This window comes from Eumetopias jubatus, unplaced genomic scaffold, assembly GCF_037043125.1.
Source record: "Eumetopias jubatus isolate StellerSeaLion01/CBP00866 unplaced genomic scaffold, mEumJub1_p1.0 scaffold_9, whole genome shotgun sequence".
Lineage (NCBI taxonomy): Eukaryota > Metazoa > Chordata > Mammalia > Carnivora > Otariidae > Eumetopias > Eumetopias jubatus.
Window position 1 is genome coordinate 65,484,492 of NW_028274815.1, and position 23,766 is coordinate 65,508,257.

The window sequence follows — 23,766 nt, forward strand, 5'->3', positions numbered from 1 at the left end:
GCTGACTTTAAAGAAGCTGTTTTGTGAGAAGGAACAATGATCCCACTATCCTAAGAACAACTAACTGACATGAAAATTTAAATAATCTAATGCAGGGTGCATTTAGTTAGAAGCCTAAGTACACAACCCATGCAAAAGTCTACTTGTAAATTGATTCTATTCATCACAATTCTGTAACACTTTCTCTGAGCCAATTTGGGACAATGAATTGAAGGCATCAGGAGTGTGGTCAGTACAGGAAAATCCACCTACCAGGGAAAATGACAATGACTAGTGGTGGTAGAAGAAACAAATAACCATAATGGTGACTGGAGGTATCTTGACACATAGGGGGACACCCACAGACTGAGTTCTGGATACTGAACTCCAGCTGTTATAAGCTTTAAAAAAATTAAGGGTAATCCCCTCACTGGGGCAGATCTCTTTCCGATTCTCTTTTATTGGAATGGAGGAAAATTTCAGTACACCGTGAAACAAAGATAGGCTGAAGGGGTTTTCACTATCCCTACCTAATTCTTGCCTAAACATGTAGCAGCAAGTATTCTCCATACATTACCTAACCTGCTCCTACCCTCTCCCTGCAGGTGGGAGTTTTCAGTTATCCAAATGACCCAAAACCTCAAAACGGCTCAGGTTACTTGGTTCCTGGGGAAGGTACAGAAGAGATGCCTGCTATCTATACCAGCAAGGCTGGGTGCCCTTCCAAAGGAGAGAACTGTTCTAACCCCTGTTACTGCTTTCCTCAGAGCAGAAAATAATGAGCCAGTGATCAAATCCAGTCACAGCTTTTTCTTTTCTTTTTTCTTTTCTTTCTTTCTTTCTTTTCTTTCTTTCTTTCCTTCTTTCTTTCCTTCCTTCCTTCCTTCCTTCCTTCCTTCCTTCCTTCCTTCCTTCCCTCTTTCTTTCTTTGTCTCTCTCTCTCTTTCTTTCTTTCTTTCTTTCTTTCTTTCTTTCTTTCTTTCTTTCTTCCTTTCATTTCATTTATTTGACAGAGAGCACAAGTAGGCAGAGGGAGAAGGAGAAGCAGGCCCCCCGGAGAGGACCCTGGGATCATGACCTGAGCTGAAGGCAGACGCTTAACCAACTGAGCCACGCAGGCACCCTAGTCACAGCTCTCTTAATGAATATGTGACAATAAGGAAAAGGTGTTTTCTTAAGCTTTTCCTCTACTCACTTATTTCAGTCCTGAGGCCTGCGAATTAAACTGACAAAAGACAGATCAACAGGAGAAAAGGCACACAAATGTTGTTGATGTTAATATTTTTACACGCACAGAGGCTTCACAGAAAAGAAGTGAAAGCCTAAGGAAGTAGTTAGATTCAGGGGTTGTACATTTTAACAAAGGGCAATAAATTGTAAAAAAAAAAAAAAAAGAAAGAAAGAAAAAAAAAGGCCACTAGACAAAGTAAAGGGAGGTTTGGACTTCTGGAGGTGATAAATTGTGGGAAAGTGAGGAGGAAAACTAATGGAAGCGTTATTTTGGTAATGTATATTTATACAGACTCATCTTAACTCCAGCCCTCCATCTCAGGATAATGGTCACTCTCCTCATCCAGCACAGGAGATGTGGTGAATCTATGCCACCTTCACAAAGGGAAATTTACACTCTGCTTTAAGGCAGATAAGACGGCAGAGAACTTTTCCTGTATTTATTGGTTCTCAATTTCCTTCAGCTCAAAATAATCCAAAGCCAAAGTGGCAAATTTTGGGGTGGCATATTCTAGACTGTTTCATTACATACATCCGCAGCCACCATGTATTTATTATTTGGAACTCTTTTTTTTTTAATTTTATTTATTTATTTGAGAGAGAGAATGAGGTAGAGAGAGAGCATGAGAGGGGAAAGGGTCAGAGGGAGAAGCAGACTTCCTGCTGAGCAGGGAGCCCGATGTGGGACTCGATCCTGGGACTCCAGGATCATGACCTGAGCCGAAGGCAGTCGCTTAACCAACTGAGCCACCCAGGCGCCCTTATTTGGAACTCTTTTAAGTGCAAATGTCAGAAGCCCAAAACAAATTCACTCAAAAAAAAAAAAAAATCTATTGATTCACTCACATGAAAATGACTCAAATATCCATTAACTGATAAGTGGACAAATAAAATATGGTATATCCATACAATAAAATAATCTTCAGCCATAAAAAGAAATGACATAATGATATATACTATAACATGAGTGAACCTTGAAAACATCCACCATTTTTTGTTCCTACAGCTATAATTCAACCTTCAATCCACTGAACCCACCATTTCTCACTATTCAACAACCTCCTCTTGGCTTCATATTGGGAGCTACTTGTTCAGCCTAGATTTCATATTCTCATGCTTAGAATCATTTCTCTGCAAATATCCACAATTATTTTGCCCCTCTCTGTCATCCATGCCTAGTATCTTAGTCAGTCAACTTAGGTTGCCATAACAAAATACAATAGACTGAATGGCTTAAACAACAGATAGTTGTTTTCTTGCAGTTCTGGAGTCTGGAAGTCCCAGATCAAAGTCCAGCAGAGTTGCTTCCTGGTGACAGCGCTCTTCCTGTCTTGCAGATGACCACCTTCTCGCTGTGTCCTCACATATTAGGGTGGGGGAGCCCTCCGGTAGGTCTTCTTATAAGGACACTAATCCTATTCAGGTCCCCACCTTCAGGATCTGATTTACCTTAGTTACTTCCTTACTCCAAATATACTCACACTGAGGGCTAGGGCTTCAACCTAAGAATTTTGGGGACACAGTTAAGTCCATAGTACCTAGAAAACCCCAACCCTAAGTGAATCCTACCCCTCATTTTCTCCATTCCTGCACCAAACAGGTAAAATCTGCTACACAACTGAATGGACTAGTTTCCCCTAAAATTCATGATCACAAGTCTCAAAGAGCACACAGCAATTCATCAATGTCAGGCAATCCCATCATGCTTCTTAAGTAGATTCATTTTTCCATTCCTCAAAATAACTTCCCTCCTAAACCTCATATACCTTCTCTTCCCACTCTACCCTGACTTTCAGCTGCTGGCCTTGCCTCAGACTTCATTACAGATTGAAGTCAAACAAATCTCCCTAATTCTCCCTGAGACAAACCTTAAAATTCACCTGCATCTGACCTACCTTTACCTACCCTTACCTTCTCTCCTGTTAGAAGTCAAGAGAAGTTTCCTTGATCTTGAATGAGGACTTTTCCTACTGCAACAGAATTTAGATTAAGGCTCCAAAACTGAAAATTATGAGTGATAATTATGCCAACATTGAAGAAGATATATCACTTAAATAGAATGAGTCTATAATTAATCAGCTCCCATCTTCCATTCCAGTCAAAATAGAGAATACTAGAAATTTGGAAATGAAATTGAAAAGTGTCACTGAGACAGAGAATTTCCAGTTTAGTTAGGAATGATGTGATATCTTTCCTCCCTACTCTGTAGAGGAAGACAGAGCCTTCCTTGCTTGTCCCACCCTCAAAACCACGCCAAGCAATGGGAGCCCAAGAGAACCACTGATAGAGAATGAGGAAAATATTGGCATTTATTAAGCTATAGAATAGCCCTGTACAACCATAAAATAGGAGCAAACACAGTAAGAGAGTTTTCAGGAAGGTTTGACGTATGTCCCCTAGAGCTGGAGGACTGTAAATAAAGAATTTGAATAAATTTTTTAATGTTTAATTGCTGATAACTTCTAATCCTCATCACTCTCTCTTCCCCTTATGCCCTACAGCTGGGCAAGCTGATAAGAAACTTTGAGTGCTCTCTCCTTTGGCACAACTGTAAGTAATTATTTAAACAAACAAACAAACAAAAAATAAAATATTACTTACATAATAAACCTTTTCATACCCATTTGGGGTGTGTGTGTGTGTGTGTGTGTGTGTGTGTGTGTGTGTGTGTGTGTGTATGCGCGCGTGAGAGAGAGAGAGAGAGAGCACGCACACATGAGAGAGACATCAGTCTAGACATCCAAACCAAATTGTGGATGAGGGTCCATTCTGCTACTACAATGTGGCCGTAGAGGGATATTTAAGAATATAGACACCAGCGCCTGCTTCCCAATAAGAGAACTTGGAAGGTAGAGGCTTACTGAATCCACCTGCAATGACAGGGCAAGAATAGAAATCACTGTTTAAGATAGGCTTCAATTCTACTTGTTTGTGGATGTATGTGGGCCAAAAGAACCCAAGGAAGCCATTTTGATGGTATTTCACCCTAGAAGGCCAAGAGCCAAGACAAGGGGATCTCAGCAATAAGAAGCTGTGCAACAGACCACCAGGAGTGGAAGCTGGAAAGGTCACAAGAGGTCACTCAGAGAGTACCCACATCAGGGAACTGTGCGGTTTTGGTGCTCCCATCAGAGGTCATCAGATAATCTCCACATCCACCCCATATCATCACCAGCTTTTGGATGTCTGCAATAATGGTAGATATGAAAACCAACTAGCATCTGTCAAATAAAAATTCCACTGGCTCCAGAATTTGAATTCTTCCATCCCTCTTTTATTCCCTGTTCCTGCGTCCCAATCCTGGAAGAACCATACAAATTATGGAGGCAGGAGCAAGCTAAAAAATACTGTGGCAAAACAAATTATATCCTTTTTTTTCACTTTTCTAGACTAAGAGAGAGAAGAGGTCTTCAAAAGTACGTGAGACCGGCTTTTGCTTAGGATGCAGAAATCTGGAAAGATCACCCCACCCTCATAACAACAGGGGAGTGACAACAGTAACAACAAAGCCAGACAATGAAAATTCACAACTTTTCTGGAACCCATCAGAGAGCTAAAAGTGACAGGAAAACCAACGAATCTGAAATCTAAGAAAAGATAGGAGCCTCCAAAGAGAAATAGGACATGACCTCTTGCTCACCCAGTATAGTCACCAACAGACAAGGGTAAGAAGAATTCAACTAGGGCTGCCTGGGTGACTCAGTCAGTTAAGCATCTGATTCTTGATTTCAGCTCAGGTCTTGATCTCAGGGTCGTGAGTTCAAGCCCCACATTGGGTTCCATACTGGGTGTGGAGCCAGAAGGAGAAGAAGAAGAAGAAGACTGCAACTAGACCTTTTAACCAATCACTAAGGGCTGAGTTTAGACTAAGGAGAGTAAACAGAACCCCTGAGAGCTGCAGACACAGGAATTTGCAACACCTCACAGGCTCTTCTCCTTGGACATCACTGAGCACTCACAAAAAAGACTAGAGTGAAAGCAAGACTCCTGAGAAAGGTGCAGGCCTGGGGAAGGCACACAGCAGCCACTGTGGGAAATGCAACACCCTACTGGATTCCTATGTCTCCATAGGAATCAAAGCTTTATGCGCTGTGGGAATGTGACAAATACTGCCACTCCTAAGGCACTGTGAAAACCCACCTCAGATAGAAGAAGGAACAGAACATAACCCTTTACCCCTGGCCCAGAATTATAGCTGGGAGAGGGGCAGGAGCACTGAGAATCCACGGACACGTGCCTTCCTAAGACTGAGGGTTAGTCAGAAGCAGAGAACAGCATGCTCCTCACCTCCCACCTCCAGAGTAACAAACTTATCCTAACAAGTAACAGTGGTCTACTCCTGGGACAGAGGTCAGAGCATGCTCTCAGAAAAGCAGTGCAAAGGGGAGAAAGGAACAGAGGGCACATTCAAATGAGTTCTAAAGAGAACTTAATGAAGAGACTATTTACAGAGGTTAAGGCAGATTCTGGAACTAACAAGGAATGCGGAAGGCACTGACTAACTGGAACTAACAAGGAATTGGAAGGCACCTACCAATAGTAGGAAACTCTGAAGGCTTAAAGTGGCAAGAAAAAACAGAGTAATTGGAGTGATAGCTAGAGCCACACAAGCCCGACAACCTGGCAGGTTGCTGTAGTGACAGGTGGTTGCAGCCATTGCCACAGAATAAGGAATTATGGTTCTATATTTTTAGTTTCTCTCTCATCTTACCCTCCTGCTAGTGTCTCTCATTGGCTGACCCAACCAAAAAAGAGTCAGGGAGTTTGGGTGTTACCTATACATTAGCTCCATAATGGCACAGAGAAGAGCCAAAGGAATGGATGGAATGGGTGCAAATGGAAAACACCCAGCATAATGCAACCTACTGTGACTCCTGCATCAATGTTGGCTCCATCTCCATAGCCTTGGCAGCCTCTCCCTCCTCAGAACTCAGACCTGGGCCTTCTCTTTTCTCTCTCTACCATCTTTCTAAGTGATACAAAGCATTTCCATGGCTTGTGATATCACTGGTACGCTGATTACTCTTATATTAACACTAGTCCTTTCCTTGAGTCCTATGCTCAGATCTAACTGTCTTGACAGCTACTCTCAGGTGTCTCAGACACTATATTTATGACCCATCTAAGCCTGTTAATAGTCTTAATTCACACCTCCTAGTATCCAATTCATCAACAAGTCCTATTAATTCCAACACTAAAATATATTGCAAATCTCTCCATCCTTTCTCCTTGCCACCCTTGACACCACATTACTCCTGATTTCTATACCTCCCTCTTATCATCCTCCAATCCATTCTAGATTCAACAGCCAGAGGGATCATCTTAAAATGTAGACTAGGTCATGCCACATCCCTGTTTAAACTTTCCAGTGCATTACTCTCCTACCTCATCTTTGCCACATTCCTACTTACTACTCTCTAGCCACACTGGCTTTACCAAGTCCTCACAGAAGCCAAACTCTCTCCGAACTCAAGGGCAACCCTCCCTGCCCAAGTCACTGCTCCCACCTGGCCCCCATGTTTCAGAACCTGTCTCTTTTTCATCCTTCAGGGCAGCTTAAATGTCTCCACAGAAAGGTTTTCCCTGGCCACCGTATTTTCTTCCATCCCATTATTCCCTATCTTCTCATCTAGTTTATTTCCCTCTAACTATTAATCACACTCGAATTTTTCTTTTTATTTGTTTGGTTGTGTTTTTATCAATCTCTCATGCTAAACATCAAGCTCCATAAAGCAGGAATTATTATGCCCTATGACTATCTTGACACCCCTACATCCCCTCGGCCTAGTATAGTGCCTGGCATAAAACAGGTATTCCACGGGCCAGGGACTATGCTAAGTTCCATAAAAATAAGATTTGCTTAAATCTGCGTAACAACCCTAAGAGGTAGATATTTTTATCATTTTCATTTTGCAAGTAAGGAAACTGAGACATAGAAAGGGTAAGCAACTTATCAAGAGTCACATGTTTAGGAGGTGACAGGTGAGATTTGAACCTAGACAATTTGATATCAGAGCCAGCACTTTTAACCACTACACAATACCTACTTCCACATTCGTTTCCATGGATGAGATAATGATTGTATAAATTAATAAAGTGGAAGGATGGACATAGGTTGTATCTACAGGTCAGTATGGGGAAGTCAGAGAGGCTGGTATTGAAGGCTTCCAGTATTAAGATCTGAAGACTGATTGTACCAGACTGACACATTGGAGAGAATATGTACCAGGCACACAGACTCATACATACAAAGACACAGAGGCAGGAGAGAGGGTTGTATGTTAGAGGGGAATGAGTAGTTCAATTTCCTTGGATTGTAAAATGACAGGAAGGGAAGAAAATAGGTAGTAAAAATTGATGAGGTTAAATAGGGGCAGTTTGTAGTCAACACAAAGCCAAGATTAGGAAGTGATTGAAGAAAATCAGTCAGAATGGAGACACAATTAGGTTTGCAATTTAGAAAGGTCCCTCTAGCTACATTCCTTCGAGAGAAAAAAATTTTCATGGATACCCTTTGTGTCCACTGATACTCTTTGTACAAATATATAACAAGACACAAACTCCTTAATCTTGTACCTCTTATACAGTCATAAAACTAAAATAATCGTATATACTTTATAAGCCAAACTACAAACCAAATTAAATTTTAATTAACAGTAATTTAATGCACTGATGTTTTACTTCAGTGAAATTGCTACTCAGCGCCGGCAGTAGTATTAACTATTTTGACACACATTCATTGGAGTTTGAAGAAAAGAGAAAAGGAGATCTGAGGAATATTGCTGGTGGATTTAAATTAGATCATCTTTAATGTCCTTCAAAAGTTATAGGTAAAGAACTTCCTTTTAAATTATATTTTGGCTGTCAAACTATACTTGGTAAAAAAATTATTTCTAGAATGAGACATCTCAGATTGAACCTCAATGGATCACAGCTTCTGTGCATACAACTGATGCTGACAGGCTGGGTCCAGGGACCCAAAGAGGGTCTCCAGGACCAGCTAAGAGGGTCCTTGGCTTCACACAGGATGAAAATCAAATGCAAGCCAGCAGGAAGTGATAGCAGAGTTTATTGAAGATCCAGAGAGATCAGATACAGATGGAGCATCTGAGAAATTCAGAAAGAAAAGGAGCATGAGCCACGTCTTTGTTCAGGGTTTTTATTGAGGACTGTGGTCTGGCATCCAGGAACCAGTTAGAATAAAGACAAGGGCCCAGGTGTTATTCCTTGGAGCCTGGGGGTCTTGACCTCAAAAAGTCTAGTGCTGGTGGTCTGGAATATGCATATGATAGCTTTGTCCAGTCATTCTCATCTGGTCTTTCCTTAGATGTTATCTATTCTAAAGAAATCATTAACTTTTTGTCCCATACAACGGGGACATACACTATTTGCATTCTGAGGCATGTGTAAAGTGGACGTGCAGGTCCTAGCAAGAATAGAAGCAGGGAAAAGAGCAAAAACCATGTTTTTATGGAGTCCTTCAGTTTCCCTATCTCACAACCACAAGAATTTAAACTTTTTATACTTCTGTTTCTGTGTTAATCTTAAAATGCTTAATGTAGAGGCTGCTTTTAGGCAAACAGGGTGAGCAATGGAATTTAGACCTTTCTAGGTTGGAGCAGCCTGGAGCAACCCCCTGGCTGAATATAGACAGGCTGATCAGGCAACCCACACAAAATATCCATAGGCCCTAACTAACCAATGGGTTACTTACAACCAGGAACAGTTACCAAAAAAGGGAAAATTCCGTAAGTTGCACACCTCACCTACCCCCCTTTAAAAACAGCCCCCACCCACTGCCTCCTTGCAGACAGTGTCTTCTTTGCTGTCTTGCTGGCTCCTCTGTTGCAGTGTATTCAGTAAACTTCCATCACCTAGGTTCTGCTTTGGGTGAATCCTTTTACCACCCCCATCACTGGCTTCCACCCGATCACTGCCCCACATTTGGGGGCCCCCATCCAATCAAGAGAGACACCACACTTAATAGAAACACAGTCTGGATCATCTTTATGACTACTGAATAACAAATTTCAATACCCACATTGCCTTTAAATTTATGAAATGATTACTACCATATCAATTATTTGGGGTTGGTGTGAGGAAACAGGTGGACTTAATGTGTAAATACTGCTTTCCAATATTTCCAGATGGATGAAAGCTTAACAGATTCATGGGGCTCTACAGCAAAGAGGGTTGTTCAGTATTTCAAACAGGAAACTAGAGGGAAAATTAAAAAGAGGCTAGTCAAGGCTGAATCTACCATTTATTGAGCGCTGACAATGTTGGCAGGTACTGTGATAAACATCTTACATGCTCTGTCACATTTAATCTTTACAAAAACCCTATGAGATTCCTATTAATATCCATGTCTATAAATGAGGAAACTGAGGCTTAGAGAGATAGGGTCAGACAACTATTAAATGGCAGAGCTAAGATTGGGACCACTCAAGACTAACTTCAAGTTTATGCTCCGAACTATTAGGCAACACCACCTGAATGAAATGATTAAATAGTACTTAAGTGCTTTAGCAAAAGGTGATTTAGTATTCCTATTTTATAAATTCAAAGTCATGTTGTATTATGGCAAGTAGATTATGATAGATTTGTCATTAGGACAGGTTTCAATAGATTGGTCTAGAAAACACTGTAGCAACAGGGGGTAAAGTCAAATGTAGAGGAAGAGGCAAAAAACTTCTTTAACACTAAATATCCCTAGCAGATTTAGTAGTAATTCCTTATATTGACATGGAAATGCCAAATCTGTGCTAATATCTCATGGAAACCAAGGTGTCAGGGAGCTGCTTTGCCACTAAATCATTTGTCTGTGTGAAGTTCAACATTTTTAGTTCTTAAAACCATGTTTGAATGTATGTTGGATTTTGTTGTTTGGATTTCTTTGGAGGAAGGAGGTTATGATCTTAAAAGAGAAATATGACCCTCATAATAAAAAAATTATCATTGATTCATTCAAGGAACCATATGAAGATGTTCTAACAGGATTAAGAGGGGTGGGAGAGATTTATTTACTCCCTGAAAATTTATCAAATTCAAATTTCAAACACTATTTTTCATTTTCCAAAACATTTCTTTTAAACAGTAGCTGGCATTTTGCATTTAATAAGAGTTAGTTTAAAAAATAATAACACTTGATCAAAAGGGGCAAAGAAATGAATTGCTAAATATTAACAATGGAAACGAAAATGAATAACAAATAATGTCAAAGATCTAAAATGGTGATATAGATCAATAAGAACTGAAATTAACTTACTAGAAATAAATTAACACAAATCTTTTCAGTAATATTTGTGTGAAATTTATAAAATAAAAACCAAGGCAAAGGACAGGAGAGAGAGATCTCTTTCCATGGTCCACATAGATTCTCCTCTAATTTCCAGTTTACAGAAGCCAAATAATGTTTTGTCTGATGACTTCTATTATTACTATATTTACCCTACTTATTCAACATTTGCATTATTCTAGGACTTTCTTTTAAATTACGATAGCACACACATACACAAAAGGCATTAACTTTCCAATTGCCTTTCACTGGCAGATACTTAAATAGGAAAGATAAGTTGTCACAATTGCGTTCAGATAGGTTTGACCCTTTCTAGGCTTCGTAGAAAGCGACCAAGGTATCCGCTTCCCCGCCTTCCCCCGCCCAGCCACCACGGAAACGAAACTGCACCAGGCTCCGCCCCGCCGTCAGCAGAGTGAGCCAATCAAGGTGCAGCCCGGGGTGATCGCGTGCCGGGTGTCATGGCGGCCTGCAGGCATTGCTGCTCGTGCCTCCGACTTCGGCCGCTTTGCGATGGTCCCCTTCGTTTGCCAGGGCGGGATCGGGCGCTCACCCAGTTGCAGGTGCGAGCACTATGGGGTGGCGCGAGGTTCCGAGCCGTGGCCGTGGACTTAGGCAGCAGGTAAGGAACAGCGTGTGTTCTATGTCCTTTCACAAGGCGTCCTGTCCAGGCAGCCCGAGGTAGATTCATCTCCCAGGCTAGGAATCCGGCAACGCAGATCTCATTTACCCCTCTTTACCCCAAACCTAAATACCAGATTTCTCTTTCCGGGTTTGGAGTCTGCTTCCTGGCACCCTTCCCGCACTCACACTCGTGTCCTTTGCTTCTCGGTCCTCCCTTTTACCCTGTTCCGGCTCCTTTCTCCAGCTGAGTCAGTCCACCTGACTTTCATCCCCTTTATTTGCGTGGACTCCTGGACTCTGAAGTGGGAAACATTTCACTTCAAGATAATGAGTTGACAGTGGATGCGTACGTCATCCAATCCAATTTATTGCCTAAATGCATGGCCAATATGACCCTGGGTAGGAAGGGAAGGAAAACGTCAATTTATTGAACGCTAGTTATGTTATAGACGCTTTTTAAATCTGCAGTAAAGATGCTATTACCTCATTTCATAGTTAAAACAGAAGCTCAAAAAGGCTAACTTTCTCAGAGCCGCCTACTCTGACAGTAGGTGGATTTTGTTTTCTCTCCAAACCCATACTTTTTCCATGGGTCCGTTTGCCATAATTCACATCTAAAATCACTTTTTAGGGACGCCTGGGTGCCCCAGTCGGTTGAGTCTGCCTTCGGCTCAGGTCATGATCCCGATCCTGGGATCGAGTGCTGCATCCTTGCTCAGCGGCGAGCCTGCCGTTCCCCTGCTTGTGCTGGGGTGCTGTCTGTCTCTCTCTGACAAAATCTTTAAAAAATAAGTAAAATAACTATTTAAAAACGGATTTTTAGAGTAAATGAAATTGCTAATGCTTACTTTATATATCTACATTTTTCACATGTACTAAATTTTTTTACCCTAGTGTGTACAAAAAGCTGAAAAATCTGCCATTGATTACAGGTTTGCCTTCCTAACTTACTGAATGATCCTGAAGAAGTTACTTAGCTTTTTTGTCACAAAATGAGAAGACTGGCTTAGGTCAAGGGTCAAATTTTTCTGTAAGGGGCAAGATGTAAATACTTTAGGCTTTGTGTGCTGCATACTGTCTGTCACATAGTGGTCTGTGTTTACAGACCCTTTAAAAAAATGTAAAAAAATAAATAACTGAAAGGCTGTACAAAAACAGGCTATATAGTTTGTTGATTCCTAGACTAGATGATCTCTAAAGCTCTTTCCACCTCTGGCATTCTCTGATTCTGATTTTTTTTTTAAAGATTTTATTTATTTATTTGACAGAGAGGAACAGAGCGAGAGAGGGAACACAAGCAGGGGAAGTGGGAGAGGGAGAAACAGGCCTCCCACGGAGCAGGGAGTCCAATGTGGGGCTCAATCCCAGGACCCTGGGATCATGACCGGAGCCAAAGCTTAACTACTGAGCCACCCAGGTGCCCCTGATTCTGATTTTTTGAGGGAGAGAATATCTCTTCCATTTTTCAATGACTTCACATTCTTTGAATAAATGCCTCAGAACAGACACCGCTGTGCACTAAACGGACTTTTTTAATGGACTCAAAGCAAGAGTAGTAGCCCCTGCCTTCCAAATTTTCCATCATCTACTTTAAATATTTCATTTATCAGTCAACCTGGATCTCTTGTAGTTAGTTCTTGAACCTGTGTCATGTGTTGTAATAACTAGATTCCTACATATCATACCTTCTGGGTAAATCAATTCTTTCATCTTTGTGGGGTTTTTTTTTTTTTGCAACATTTATTGAATTTGACTACTATGTACCATTCACTTTATACTTGTTACCATGTGTATTATATATAATGCTTCAGGGGACTATATACTATTGTGTTTTTCAAATGCTCTACTTAATATTCAGAGTAACCTTTGAGGCAACTGTTTAATTTTCAGTTCAACAAGCTTTTATTGAGCATCTACTGTGTACAGGGCACTGTAGATACAGATTCTGATAAGGGAGTAAGATAAACACAGATGCTGGGAAAATCACTGTAGGAGAGGTGTGAATGGGGTGCCAAAGGAGCACAAAGGATATTTATCCCACCCTAAAGCTTGTCATTGAAGGTGAATCTTGAAGGGGCAGGAGGAGGAATTAGCAAGGAGAAAGTGGAAGTGCAATTACTGGGAGGTGACAGAGTACATTTGAGTAGCTACAAATAACTCTTTGTATGAAGCAAAAGGTGAAATGTGAGTTTAGCATCAAAGGTAAGGCCAAGTGACAGGCAGAGACTGAATCTTAAAGATGTTTCGGGGTTTTGTTTTTGTTTTTTTTGTATTAGCGAATTTTTCTCAGTGGAAGTTGGAGGAAGGTGGTTACATTCCACATCATTCTGTAGATGTTTCTAAAAATGTTTTTTTTAAACATCTCTCTCCCTGGAATTGTACTCCTGTGGCAGCTGGCTCTGCTCTTCCCCTTCTCTTCCTCAGCCACCTTTTCCCACCCTTCTTCCCACTAATAATCTCACTTCTCCTCCTAATCCTTTTTATTTGTTGTTTTCAAGTGGTTTTCTTATTAGTTATTCATTCACATTAGGTAAATTCACATGGCTCAACATTTTTAAAAAGCTCAAAAATCTCCTTCCGTAGCCACCCAATTCCAATCCCCAAAAGCCATATGTGTTATCAATCTTGTATGTATCTGGAGCTATTTTACACGTAAAATACTGAAGAGTAAATTGATAAGAGGTAAAATCAATCATGATGTATAAAAGTAATTATAAGCTTGCACCAAAAACAGAACTAAAAGTGCATGAATAGGAAAAAATTACATAGGTCAGTTAACACCAGCTGAGATCATGAGATATAATGAAAAGTAACCACCTGGTTCTTTGTGTAATATAAATTGCACACACCTGGAAGAAAAACAGTTCAAATCAGGGCAATCACCAAGGCAGGACCATAGAACTATCTGGTGGATGGCCTAGGACCCCTACTGGAGACACGGAGTAGACTCAACAGAGGGAACAAAGAAGGCAGGAGTATGTAGTGTTTGAATAAATATATAAATCCAAGTGTTATTTGAATAAGCATATAAATGGAAGTGTGCATGTATGAGAATATTTGGGGGTACTGCAGACCTGTTTGTTTTTCTCACTGATTCAGTCAGTCCCATTGTAAATTGGTTAACTGTAGAAGCTTAACAGTGTTTCCTCGGCTCCACTTCTCTGCCCGCTGATACAATTGGGAAGGTCTGGTTAGTAGAGGAGTGGGTCATCTACTCCTTGCCTCAAGCTTTGTGAGTGTGTGCTCTCTTTGGTATACTGCTAGTCCCTACATAGGTGGGGCCATGTGACTGGTATTCACCAGTGGAACCTAATAAAAAGTGATACATGTCGTCTGCAGACTGAAGTATTTTAGTCCAATGAAACTTAACCATTATTCAGAGAGAACCCATGTTCTTGACCTCTGTTCTCTACTGCCTTCCCTTGGTCCCCTGTACAAATTATATCCCCATTAAAGAATAAAGACTATCACTGAGGACATGCAAAAGAATATGCCACTGTGAGCATTCTCAAAAATTCTGGGGCAAGATCCCCATTAATGGAACAGAACTAGAGCTTTCACAGCTCCTCTTCTGTCTTGGGCCCACTTGAGTTTATTTGGAGAATACTCCCTTTCACAGGGATCACTCAGAATTTACATTATTAGATGGAATGCTAATTCCTATTAGATCTTTGAGAAATACTGCTAGCATATTCTTCGATTAAACAAAATTTCAAGACCCCAGACTTCTATTTTACACATAAAACCTTATTATTGATTTCAGCTGTAAGTTGTGGGACTTTGCTTGAGTCTACACAATGTGACTGGCTCTGAGCATCTCATTCCCTCCACTTACTATGCCACCTCCAGCCTTATCTCTGCACCTCATCATTCCATCTGTCAGGGTAAACCCATTTTATTGTAGGCTGTCATCACAACATCTGTGTTGAACAGTAATAGAGATCCATCTAGAATTTCTCAAATATTTCTTGTGGTTAAAAAAAACCTCAATTTTTCAAAGTTAGGACTGATAGTACAAGTGTACATGCTTTTTTGGCTTTCAAATTTAACAAAATGAGTCTTATCTGATTAGATAAATATGCTTTTCATGAACTCAGGCTTCTGACAAGTGTTTAATGGATAGAAATACTGCATTATCTCTTTATCCTTTTTGCATATGAAGGACAGGGCAGGCAGGGCATTAGCGTGTGTGTATGTGTGTGTGTGTGTGTGTATTCAGCACTGGACCATGACAGAGTGTTTCTGAAGCAGCTTTCATAGGACAGAACATCTTCCTCAGTATCTTCAGGAGTCACTGGGTTGGTTTGGCCTCATAATACTCATGAATTTTGGTTTCTTTGACAAGTTTCGCTGATATGTTTCAAGCCTTCAGTAACCTTTTTGTACTCTGCAGAAGCTGGGGAATAAGGCTGATGATAATACCACCTATTTAATATCTATAAAGACAGCTTTATTAATATATAATTTAAGTACTGTACAAATTACCCATTTAGAATGTACAATTCACAGTTTTGCAGCCATCACCATAATCAATTTTAGGACATTTTCATCACCCCCAAAAGAAACCTCAAGCCTATTAGCAGTAACTTCTCATTTCTCCCCAAACTCCATAGCCCCGGGCTACCACTGATCTAGAGACTTTCTGTCTGTATGGATTTGCTTCTTGTGAGCATTTCATAAAATAGAGTCAATGACATATGGTCTTTTGTGACTGTCTTCTTTCACCTACTATGGGTTTTTTTTTTTTTGGTATGAAAAATTTTTTTTTTTTTAAGATTTTGTTTATTTGCCAGAGAGAGATTGAGAGAGTGCACAAGCAGGGGTGAGGGGCAGAGGCAGAGGGGAAGCAGACTCCCTTCTGAGCAAGGAACCCAATGCAGGACTCGATCCCAGGACCCTGGGATCATGACCTGAGCTGAAGGCAGTCACTTAACTGGCTGAGCCATCCAGGCACCCCCACTTATTATGTTTCTAAGTTATATCCATGTTGTAACACAGAAATACTTCATTTTTTTTTAAACGATTTATTTTGAGAGAGGGAGAGAGTGAGAGCGAGCATGCAAGAGTGGGGGAAGGGGCAGAGGGAGAGAATCTTTCAGACTCTCTGCTGAGTGAGGAGCTTGATTTTTTGTGGGGGAGGGGACTCAATCCCATGACCCATGAGATCACAACCTGCGCGGAAACCGAGAGTTAGACACTGAACTGACTGAGCCATCCAGGTGCCCCAATACTTCATTTTTTAAATGGCTGAATAATATTCCATTGTATGCAGTGAGACCACATTTTGTTTATTCATTTATTAGTGGACATACATTTTGATTGTTTCCATTTTGGGGCCATTATGAATAATGCTGCGGGTATGAATGTTCCTATGCAAATTTTTGCATGGACATAAAAAGTTTTCATTTCTCTTGGGTATTTACCTTGGAGTAGAATTGCTAGATCGTTTGGCACTTATGTGTTTAACCTCTTGAGGAATTGCCAGATAATTTCCCAAGGGAGATGGACCATTTTACATTTCCACAAATACTGTATGAGGGTTCTAGTTTCTCCTCACCAACACTTGTTACTGATCTGTTTGACTATACCCATCCTAGTAGGTGTGATTTTGATTTGCACTTCCCTGGTGGCTAATGATGTTGAGCATATTTTCAAGTACTTACTGGCTACTTAGAAGATTTTCTTTGTATAGACTTCTATTCAAATCCTTCACCAATTTTAAAATTAGGTTGGTCTTTTTATTGAGTTATAAGTATTCTTTACATATTCTAGATACAAGTCCCTTATCAGATAGATGATTTGCAAATATTTTCTTTTATTCTGTGGATTTTCTTTCACTTTCTTGATACCCTTTGAAACAAGAAAAATTTTTAATTTTGATAAAGTACAATTTTTTCTTTTGTCACTTGTGCTTTTGATATCCTATATAAGACATTGTCTAACCCAAGTTTATGAAGATTTACTCCTATGTGTTTTCCTTAGAATTTTATAGTTTTAGCTCTTACATTTATGTCTATACTACATTTTGAGTTAATTTTTTTTTATAGTATGAGGAAGGAGATCCAACTTTGTTAACTTGTCTGCATATGGGTATCTAGTTGTCTCAGCACTACTGGTTGAAAAGGCTATTCTCTTCCCCCACCATTGACTTGTCTTGGTACCACTGTTGAACATGAATGTCTTTGTAGGCAATATTTAGGAATTTATATTTTGTCCTGAAAGTACTGGGGGATATTTTAAAGGATTTTAAGTAGAGAAATTATCCTGTTTGTCTGTTAAAAGGCTACTTTTATCAACAAGGCAAGGGATGACACACTAAACAAAGGTTGTAAATGGGAATTAACATTTAGGAACACAGCTCCTGCACCCCCAAAGTACTTTATCTCTCATTCAGATTTTTCCTGTGCCTTGGTTTCTGTATTTTTCCTTAAGCAGCTCTTAAATTGCCCTGGTACTTTTAATAACGACTGTGAATTCTATCCCTTTTTTGTTTTTTGCTGGGTGGGGGCCTGCGTGGCTTGGTTGTTCTATTAGAATCTTAGATTATTTTATACTGAGCTGGGATTTGTATTGATGACCTAAGTCCTTTTGTATTGAATATTTATTTTTAAACAGAAAACTAGAAATATCCTCTGGAAAACTGGCCAGATTTGCAGATGGCTCTGCTGTAGTACAGGTAAAAAGTCCACATTTTTAAATTTTCATCTTAAAAATGGTTATGGAGACTGCTACTGATTATCTTTACAACATCATGTCACTTCTTAGAACTGTGGTACTGTAAGTTAATGCAGACGATTTCTAGTTTCAGAACCATTCCAGAGAACCAGGGAGTCAGAGGGCTGGATATATTAAATGACCTTTAAGATCTGTTTGAACCCTGGAGTTCTGTTTTATTCTGTTAATAAATTCTGTAATGTTTCTCTATAAAAAGTGATTTTACTGTTTGTGATAAATTTTTCTTTTTATATAGCCTAAATTTCTTCTTAAGAAGTAGAAAATAAGATTGCTTGTGACTAAGCTAGCAGTAAGCCTTTTCTTGATTTCGTAAAAGGGATCAAGATTGGACTAGTTGTGATTAATTATTTTCATTATCATTGTGTCATGGAATAACAGTTCTCTTTCCTTGTATTTAACTGGAGCAAGGATTCATTCACTCACGACCTAGATGTTAATGTCTGGTTTTTAAGGAATTTGCCCACTTTATGTTTAAGTCAGGTGACACTGCGGTGATGGTCACAGCGGTCAGTAAAACAAAACCTTCACCTTCCCAGTTCATGCCTTTGGTGGTAAGTATTTGCTGATTTATCTGAACAGTAATATGGCATAAATGTAGAATTTGTAATATTTTTGTCTAATGTCTTAACAAGTGCACAGTGTAAACGTCACACAACAAAGGATTTTCTTTTGTAGTTTGATACTGTGATTAAAAGAATTTAGACCGACTGCTTCATAACCAATTCTCATATTAGTAGTAAGCATGCTTTAGAATGTCCAGGTTGATAAGAACAGTGAAGTGCATGAAGATTTTGATCTTGAATAGCAGTGAATTCATTGCTTTCATAGGTTTCCCTTCAGTATGAGTTTGCAAGTATATGTTTGGTGAAGAGTAAGGAGTGCTTTGGGAGTTTATGGCTTCTTTCTGTTATGAAAACGGGAATGCAGTTTTATGTAACAGAGTTGATAACAAAAAAGGGAATGTTTGATTTGACCAGAATAAGCCACTGTGGGAAATAATGAGGCGGCGTAGTCCACTGCTAAGTGGAAGTCTTTTTAAAAATCAGTTTATTGAAATATTTCTATCAGTTTTCCCTTCCCAGAGAGCTACAGAATGCTAAAAGTAAAATATCCTTCATTCTTAATCTGGACCATGTTGTTAGCAACCTCAGGAGAATTAGTATCTGTATAGTTGTTCTTGGGAAATAGTTTGTTGCCATAAAAAGGAGTCAAATGAACTTCATTTTTTTTTTTCAATACTACTTCAGGTTGACTATAGACAGAAGGCTGCTGCAGCTGGTAGAATTCCCACAAACTATCTCAGAAGAGAGATTGGATCTTCTGATAAAGAAATTCTTACAAGTCGAGTAATAGGTAAGATAGTAAGAGGCATTAACTCTCTGTTATGCCTGTGTTAGCATTTCTATCCATATTCTACAGTTCTCTTAAGTTTTCTCCCATTACATTAACACTGCCTGAGATTATTTACTTTCTGTATCCCCTCACTCAGATGTGGGCTCCAGGAAAGAAAAAACTGTTCACTACTGAATCCTGGGTACTTGTTATACTACCTGGCACAAAATAGGCATTCAGTAAATATATGTCAATGAAATGAATGAATCTCTATTGAGCATATAAATTCTGTGGCTCGTGCCTCTACTATGTTCAATCTACCCCTAGTATTTTTCATTTTCATATTCAGCTTAGTAATTCCTGAAAGCATTATATTCATCAACTACCGAAATATACCTGTAATCTTTCAAATCTTTGACATCCTTAAATATTGTGGGATCATTTGAGTTTATAGCTCTTCTATACAGAAATTGTTAGTGTATATTTATATGCATTTTTCAGACACAGAATACCAAGGAAAGATTTTCTTTTGGTCTGCTGCTCGCCTTAAGTCTCTTTGCTCTGTTTATACATGTAACTGATGCCTATGGAACCAAAATGAAAATTTGCTCCCCAATATTATACTTGTGTGTTCCTGCCCTGCTAATTTTTTGTTATTAGGGCATGGTATATATTAATTGAAGCACTGACATTTATCTGTGACCCTTTCAGTAGATCAGTCCAAGGGAATTTCTTTTTAACGTATTGAACAGCTAGCTATAGGGGAAAAGGGCAAGCTGTAAAGCGACTTTTGTCAGTACTATTTAGTGTCTTTTCTTTTTCTCTTGGCAGATCGTTCAATTAGACCTCTCTTTCCAGCTGGCTACTTTTATGATACACAGGTAGATTCTGCTTTAGGTTTATTTGTTTCCAGATCAATCAAAAATTACTTAATGAATTTCTATAATACTACTTAGACTAAACATTAGAAGACAAAATAAGACTTTTGGTAATGCTGCATTTTACATTAAGCTTTTTAAAAAACAATAATTTTACAGAATATTTATTCAATGTCAATTTGAGTTGATACCTGAATTATGAGTAGGAGTTAGCCAACCTAGGAGTGTGGGGGAAGCATTCTGAGCAGATGGAATGGGAAGCACAAAAGCCCACAGGCAGGAAACAAACTGGTGAGTTTTAAAGTTTAGAGTGATTAAGGAAGGTGTGGACAGACCCTACTGGGACCTTTTAAGTCATATTAGTGTCAGAGGCTAGGACAATTGATACAACTAGTCTTTATTACCTATTTTATTGGGCCTCTAAACTTCTACTTTATTTTAATATTTTGTGAATATTATTCTCTTTCAGAATGACCCATATGCTTTCATGAACTTGTATTTATTTCACAAAAATAAATATGTCTTGCAAATACGCCTTTGCAAGTATGTCACTGCCTCAAGTAGTTCTTTTTTTAATAAGTTGTTTTCTTAAGTACATGACATAGACATATTATTGCAGTATAAAGGAATTTATCAGTTCATTTTGTATATGCTTATAAACAGAAAACAATATTTTTATGTACTAGAAATAGCTAACATTTACTGAATATTTTCAACATGCCCAGTATTGTAAATGCTTTACAAATAATATTTCCTATAATTTTCAGAAAACCTTTTAAGAAAATGCTATCATTTTTTCCTTTTAAAGGTGAGAAACTTTTGAGGCTTAAGTAATTTGCCATAGTCAAGCATGTAGTTAAATGATAGCCAGAAATAAGGGGTTTGACTACAAAGCTCATGCTTTTAACCACATAGTGCTCCTTTATTTTAGCCCAGGATGTTAAACAAAATGATAATCCTCCTAAATCAAATAGATTTTTTTTTTAAGTGCTCTGAATTTTTTCCCTTGTACCAGGTACTTTGTAATCTGTTAGCAGTAGATGGTGTTAATGAACCTGATGTTTTAGCAATTAATGGTGGTAAGTATAAAATTCGAGATTAAAATTATCACTGTCTTTTTAAAGGAATGAACTCTTTTTACTTCAGTTCTTTTTTTTTCTTCTTTTTTTTTAAGCTTCTGTAGCTCTCTCATTATCAGATATTCCTTGGAATGGACCTATTGGTAAGTTAGGATTTGAAAATAAGAAACATTATGTTTTTTTCTTGAAATACTAGTGAGCATGCAATAGCAAGAGCATAGACTTACTAGCTCTGATTTATCATCTCGTAGGGAGTTAAATTAGATGACATTCTAAGAGTCCTTTTAGCTCCTTGAGATATTTTCATCCTTGCCTTAGGTTTTGTTTTTGATATCAGTATGTTATGGTGTTAGAGACTTTATGTTCCTAGATACTTTGACTTCTTAGTTGTCTCTCTGTTTAAGGACTTTTGGTGTGTTGGGCTGGGGGGGGCGGAATAGGAAATTGTTAGAGTACATAGTCTTTCAGAATAAAACAAATATGTTTATAACTTAAAACTCTTACAGGTTGTAATCATGCAATATAAAAATGATTCACCGAGTAAATAATTTTTGAATATCCTAAATGTCAGGTACTAAGCTAAGAACTGAAGGAAGAAAGGCAGTCTAGGAATAGTTCTCGCTTTCAGTGTAAGTAGGAGAAACAAATAATTATTTATAAACAGTATTATAAAGGTATAGTAAAAATGCTAAAAAAAAATGATAGAGGAGGTTGGGTTTAGTCTTTTGAAGTCAGGTTGTCAAGGACAGCTTCTCAGAGTACTCAACATTAAAGCTGAACCTTAGTAGGATCAAATGGTAAGCATTTGCCTTGGAAAAAGTATAGTCTAGCCCAGGAAAAGAGCACGAGCGTAATTATAGAGGTATGGAAAAAAAATAATGTATTTAAGCAACACAGAGTGCTCCAGTGAGGCTATTAGGGTGGGGTAGGATGTTCTATGGGCCTTAAATACCATGGTAGAAATACGGATTTTATTGTAGTCACGATGGAAGATAGGGATTGAAGCTATCACTGGAATAGTGTCTTAAAAACTGAGACTTTTTATTACACAACTGCCCATATTTTGATATATTTTAGGGGCAGTGCGAATAGGAATGATTGATGGAGAGTGTGTTGTTAACCCAACACGGAAAGAAATGTCTTCTAGTACTTTAAATTTGGTGGTTGCTGGAGCACCTAAAAGTCAAATTGGTAAGTAGTTTAAGTAGTACATTTTTTTCTGGATTTTACTTATAAGTTCTGGCTTCTTAAAAATGCATTTATATTCTTCTGTATGTGTGTCTTGTCACTTAGCCATAAAGATTTTTGTTCTGTTTTATTGCTGCCCTATTTTGGTGGTGCTCTTGCTTCATATCAAACAATACCTAAATTATAGAATGTGATACAACTTTGGGATGCTTGGGTAGCACAGTCGGTTAAGCATCTGCCTTCAGCTCAGGTCATGATATCAGGGTCCTGGGATTAAGCCCTGCATGGGCTCCTTGCTCAGTGGGGAACCTGCTTCTCCCTCTGCCTACTCTCCCCCTGCTTGTGCACTCTCTGACAAATAAATAAAATCTTAAAAAAAAAAATGTGATATAACTTTAACTGAAACATAAAAAAATCTTTATTTACCAAGACAGTTCTGGTAATTATTTTTAGACTAATAAGCTAATCTAAAAATCGAATTTCTAAATCTGGTAATAAATTGTTTTATTAGTTTAAATATGTTAATTTAGCTAATTCATCATTCAGAGCCTGTTTAATGTCCTTTGAGAAAAAGGTGACCTATTTCTGGTAGGTAGAAAACTAATAAAGAAGAAATGCACTGACCATAGGTCATCTCCACTCCTCGTAACAAAAATGTCATAATTGCATCAATGAAAATTGGCCCAGTTCTCTTGAAGGAGAATTGGCTTTGACAGTCAGAATGACCTGTGTTTGAAACCCAGCAGCTATCACACAGTTAACTCTGTAACCTTGGACAAATTAATTAAGGTCCCATAAGTTTATTCTACTGTGTGATATTTGATGTCTGGGACTTTTTGACATGGGATCTTCTGATGTGGGAATATTTTGATAAAATATAAACTATTAAGCTTTTAGTACTTTTGTGTCCAATTAATGTGTGAAACACATTTCCAGCTTCTTTTGAAATACTGATCAGTAATGGAAATAGAATAAGGTACTATATGGTAGATAAAACACATATGAGTTGTACGTTATCTACATATCAGTTAGGGATTGTGTTGCTAAAGTAACAAGGGAGTCCAGGACAGTTATAGTGGCTCCATGATATCTTTTTTTTTTTTTTTTTTTGGTAAAGATATTATTTATTAGTACACACGAGCGTGCATGGGTCAGTGGGGGGAGGGGAAGAGGGAATCTCAAGCAAGACTCCATGTTGAGTATGGAGCCCGTCCCAGGGCTCGATCTCATGACCCTGAGATCATGACTTGAGCTTAACCAACAGCCACCTAGGTGCCCCTGGCTCCATGATGCCTTAAGAAATCTAGATTCCTTCCAGTTTTCTGCTCTGCTATCCTCAAGGTGTGGCCTTCATCTTTATGCTTATGAACTTGCTTTTGGAGTTCTGGGGCCAACTTATCTGATTTATAGACAAGAGGAAGAA

General features: G+C 38.9%; 1 protein-coding gene and 1 long non-coding RNA gene across 3 annotated transcripts in view; one reads left to right on the plus strand and one right to left on the minus strand.

The window, feature by feature from the left end:
• LOC148163550 (uncharacterized) overlaps nucleotides 1-23,766 on the minus strand; it is a 178,127-nt gene that overhangs the window by 104,346 nt on the left and 50,015 nt on the right. The window contains exon 4 of one of the 2 annotated variants that reach the window (XR_015768954.1): nucleotides 10,500-11,526. The exons of the other annotated variant lie outside the window; for it this stretch is intronic. This is a non-coding gene — a long non-coding RNA (uncharacterized LOC148163550). Of the gene's footprint in view, nucleotides 1-10,499; nucleotides 11,527-23,766 lie in introns of those variants that run through there. 2 annotated transcript variants of the gene reach the window in all.
• Nucleotides 10,952-23,766, plus strand: part of PNPT1 (polyribonucleotide nucleotidyltransferase 1) — a 44,318-nt gene continuing 31,503 nt past the window's right edge. The window contains exons 1-8 of the mRNA XM_088026528.1: nucleotides 10,952-11,129; nucleotides 17,747-17,807; nucleotides 18,343-18,417; nucleotides 19,114-19,219; nucleotides 20,030-20,079; nucleotides 21,092-21,155; nucleotides 21,251-21,298; nucleotides 22,233-22,346. Of these exons, the coding sequence (XP_087882654.1) occupies nucleotides 10,969-11,129; nucleotides 17,747-17,807; nucleotides 18,343-18,417; nucleotides 19,114-19,219; nucleotides 20,030-20,079; nucleotides 21,092-21,155; nucleotides 21,251-21,298; nucleotides 22,233-22,346 (679 nt within the window). The 5' untranslated portion in view covers nucleotides 10,952-10,968. The remainder of the gene's footprint in view (nucleotides 11,130-17,746; nucleotides 17,808-18,342; nucleotides 18,418-19,113; nucleotides 19,220-20,029; nucleotides 20,080-21,091; nucleotides 21,156-21,250; nucleotides 21,299-22,232; nucleotides 22,347-23,766) is intronic.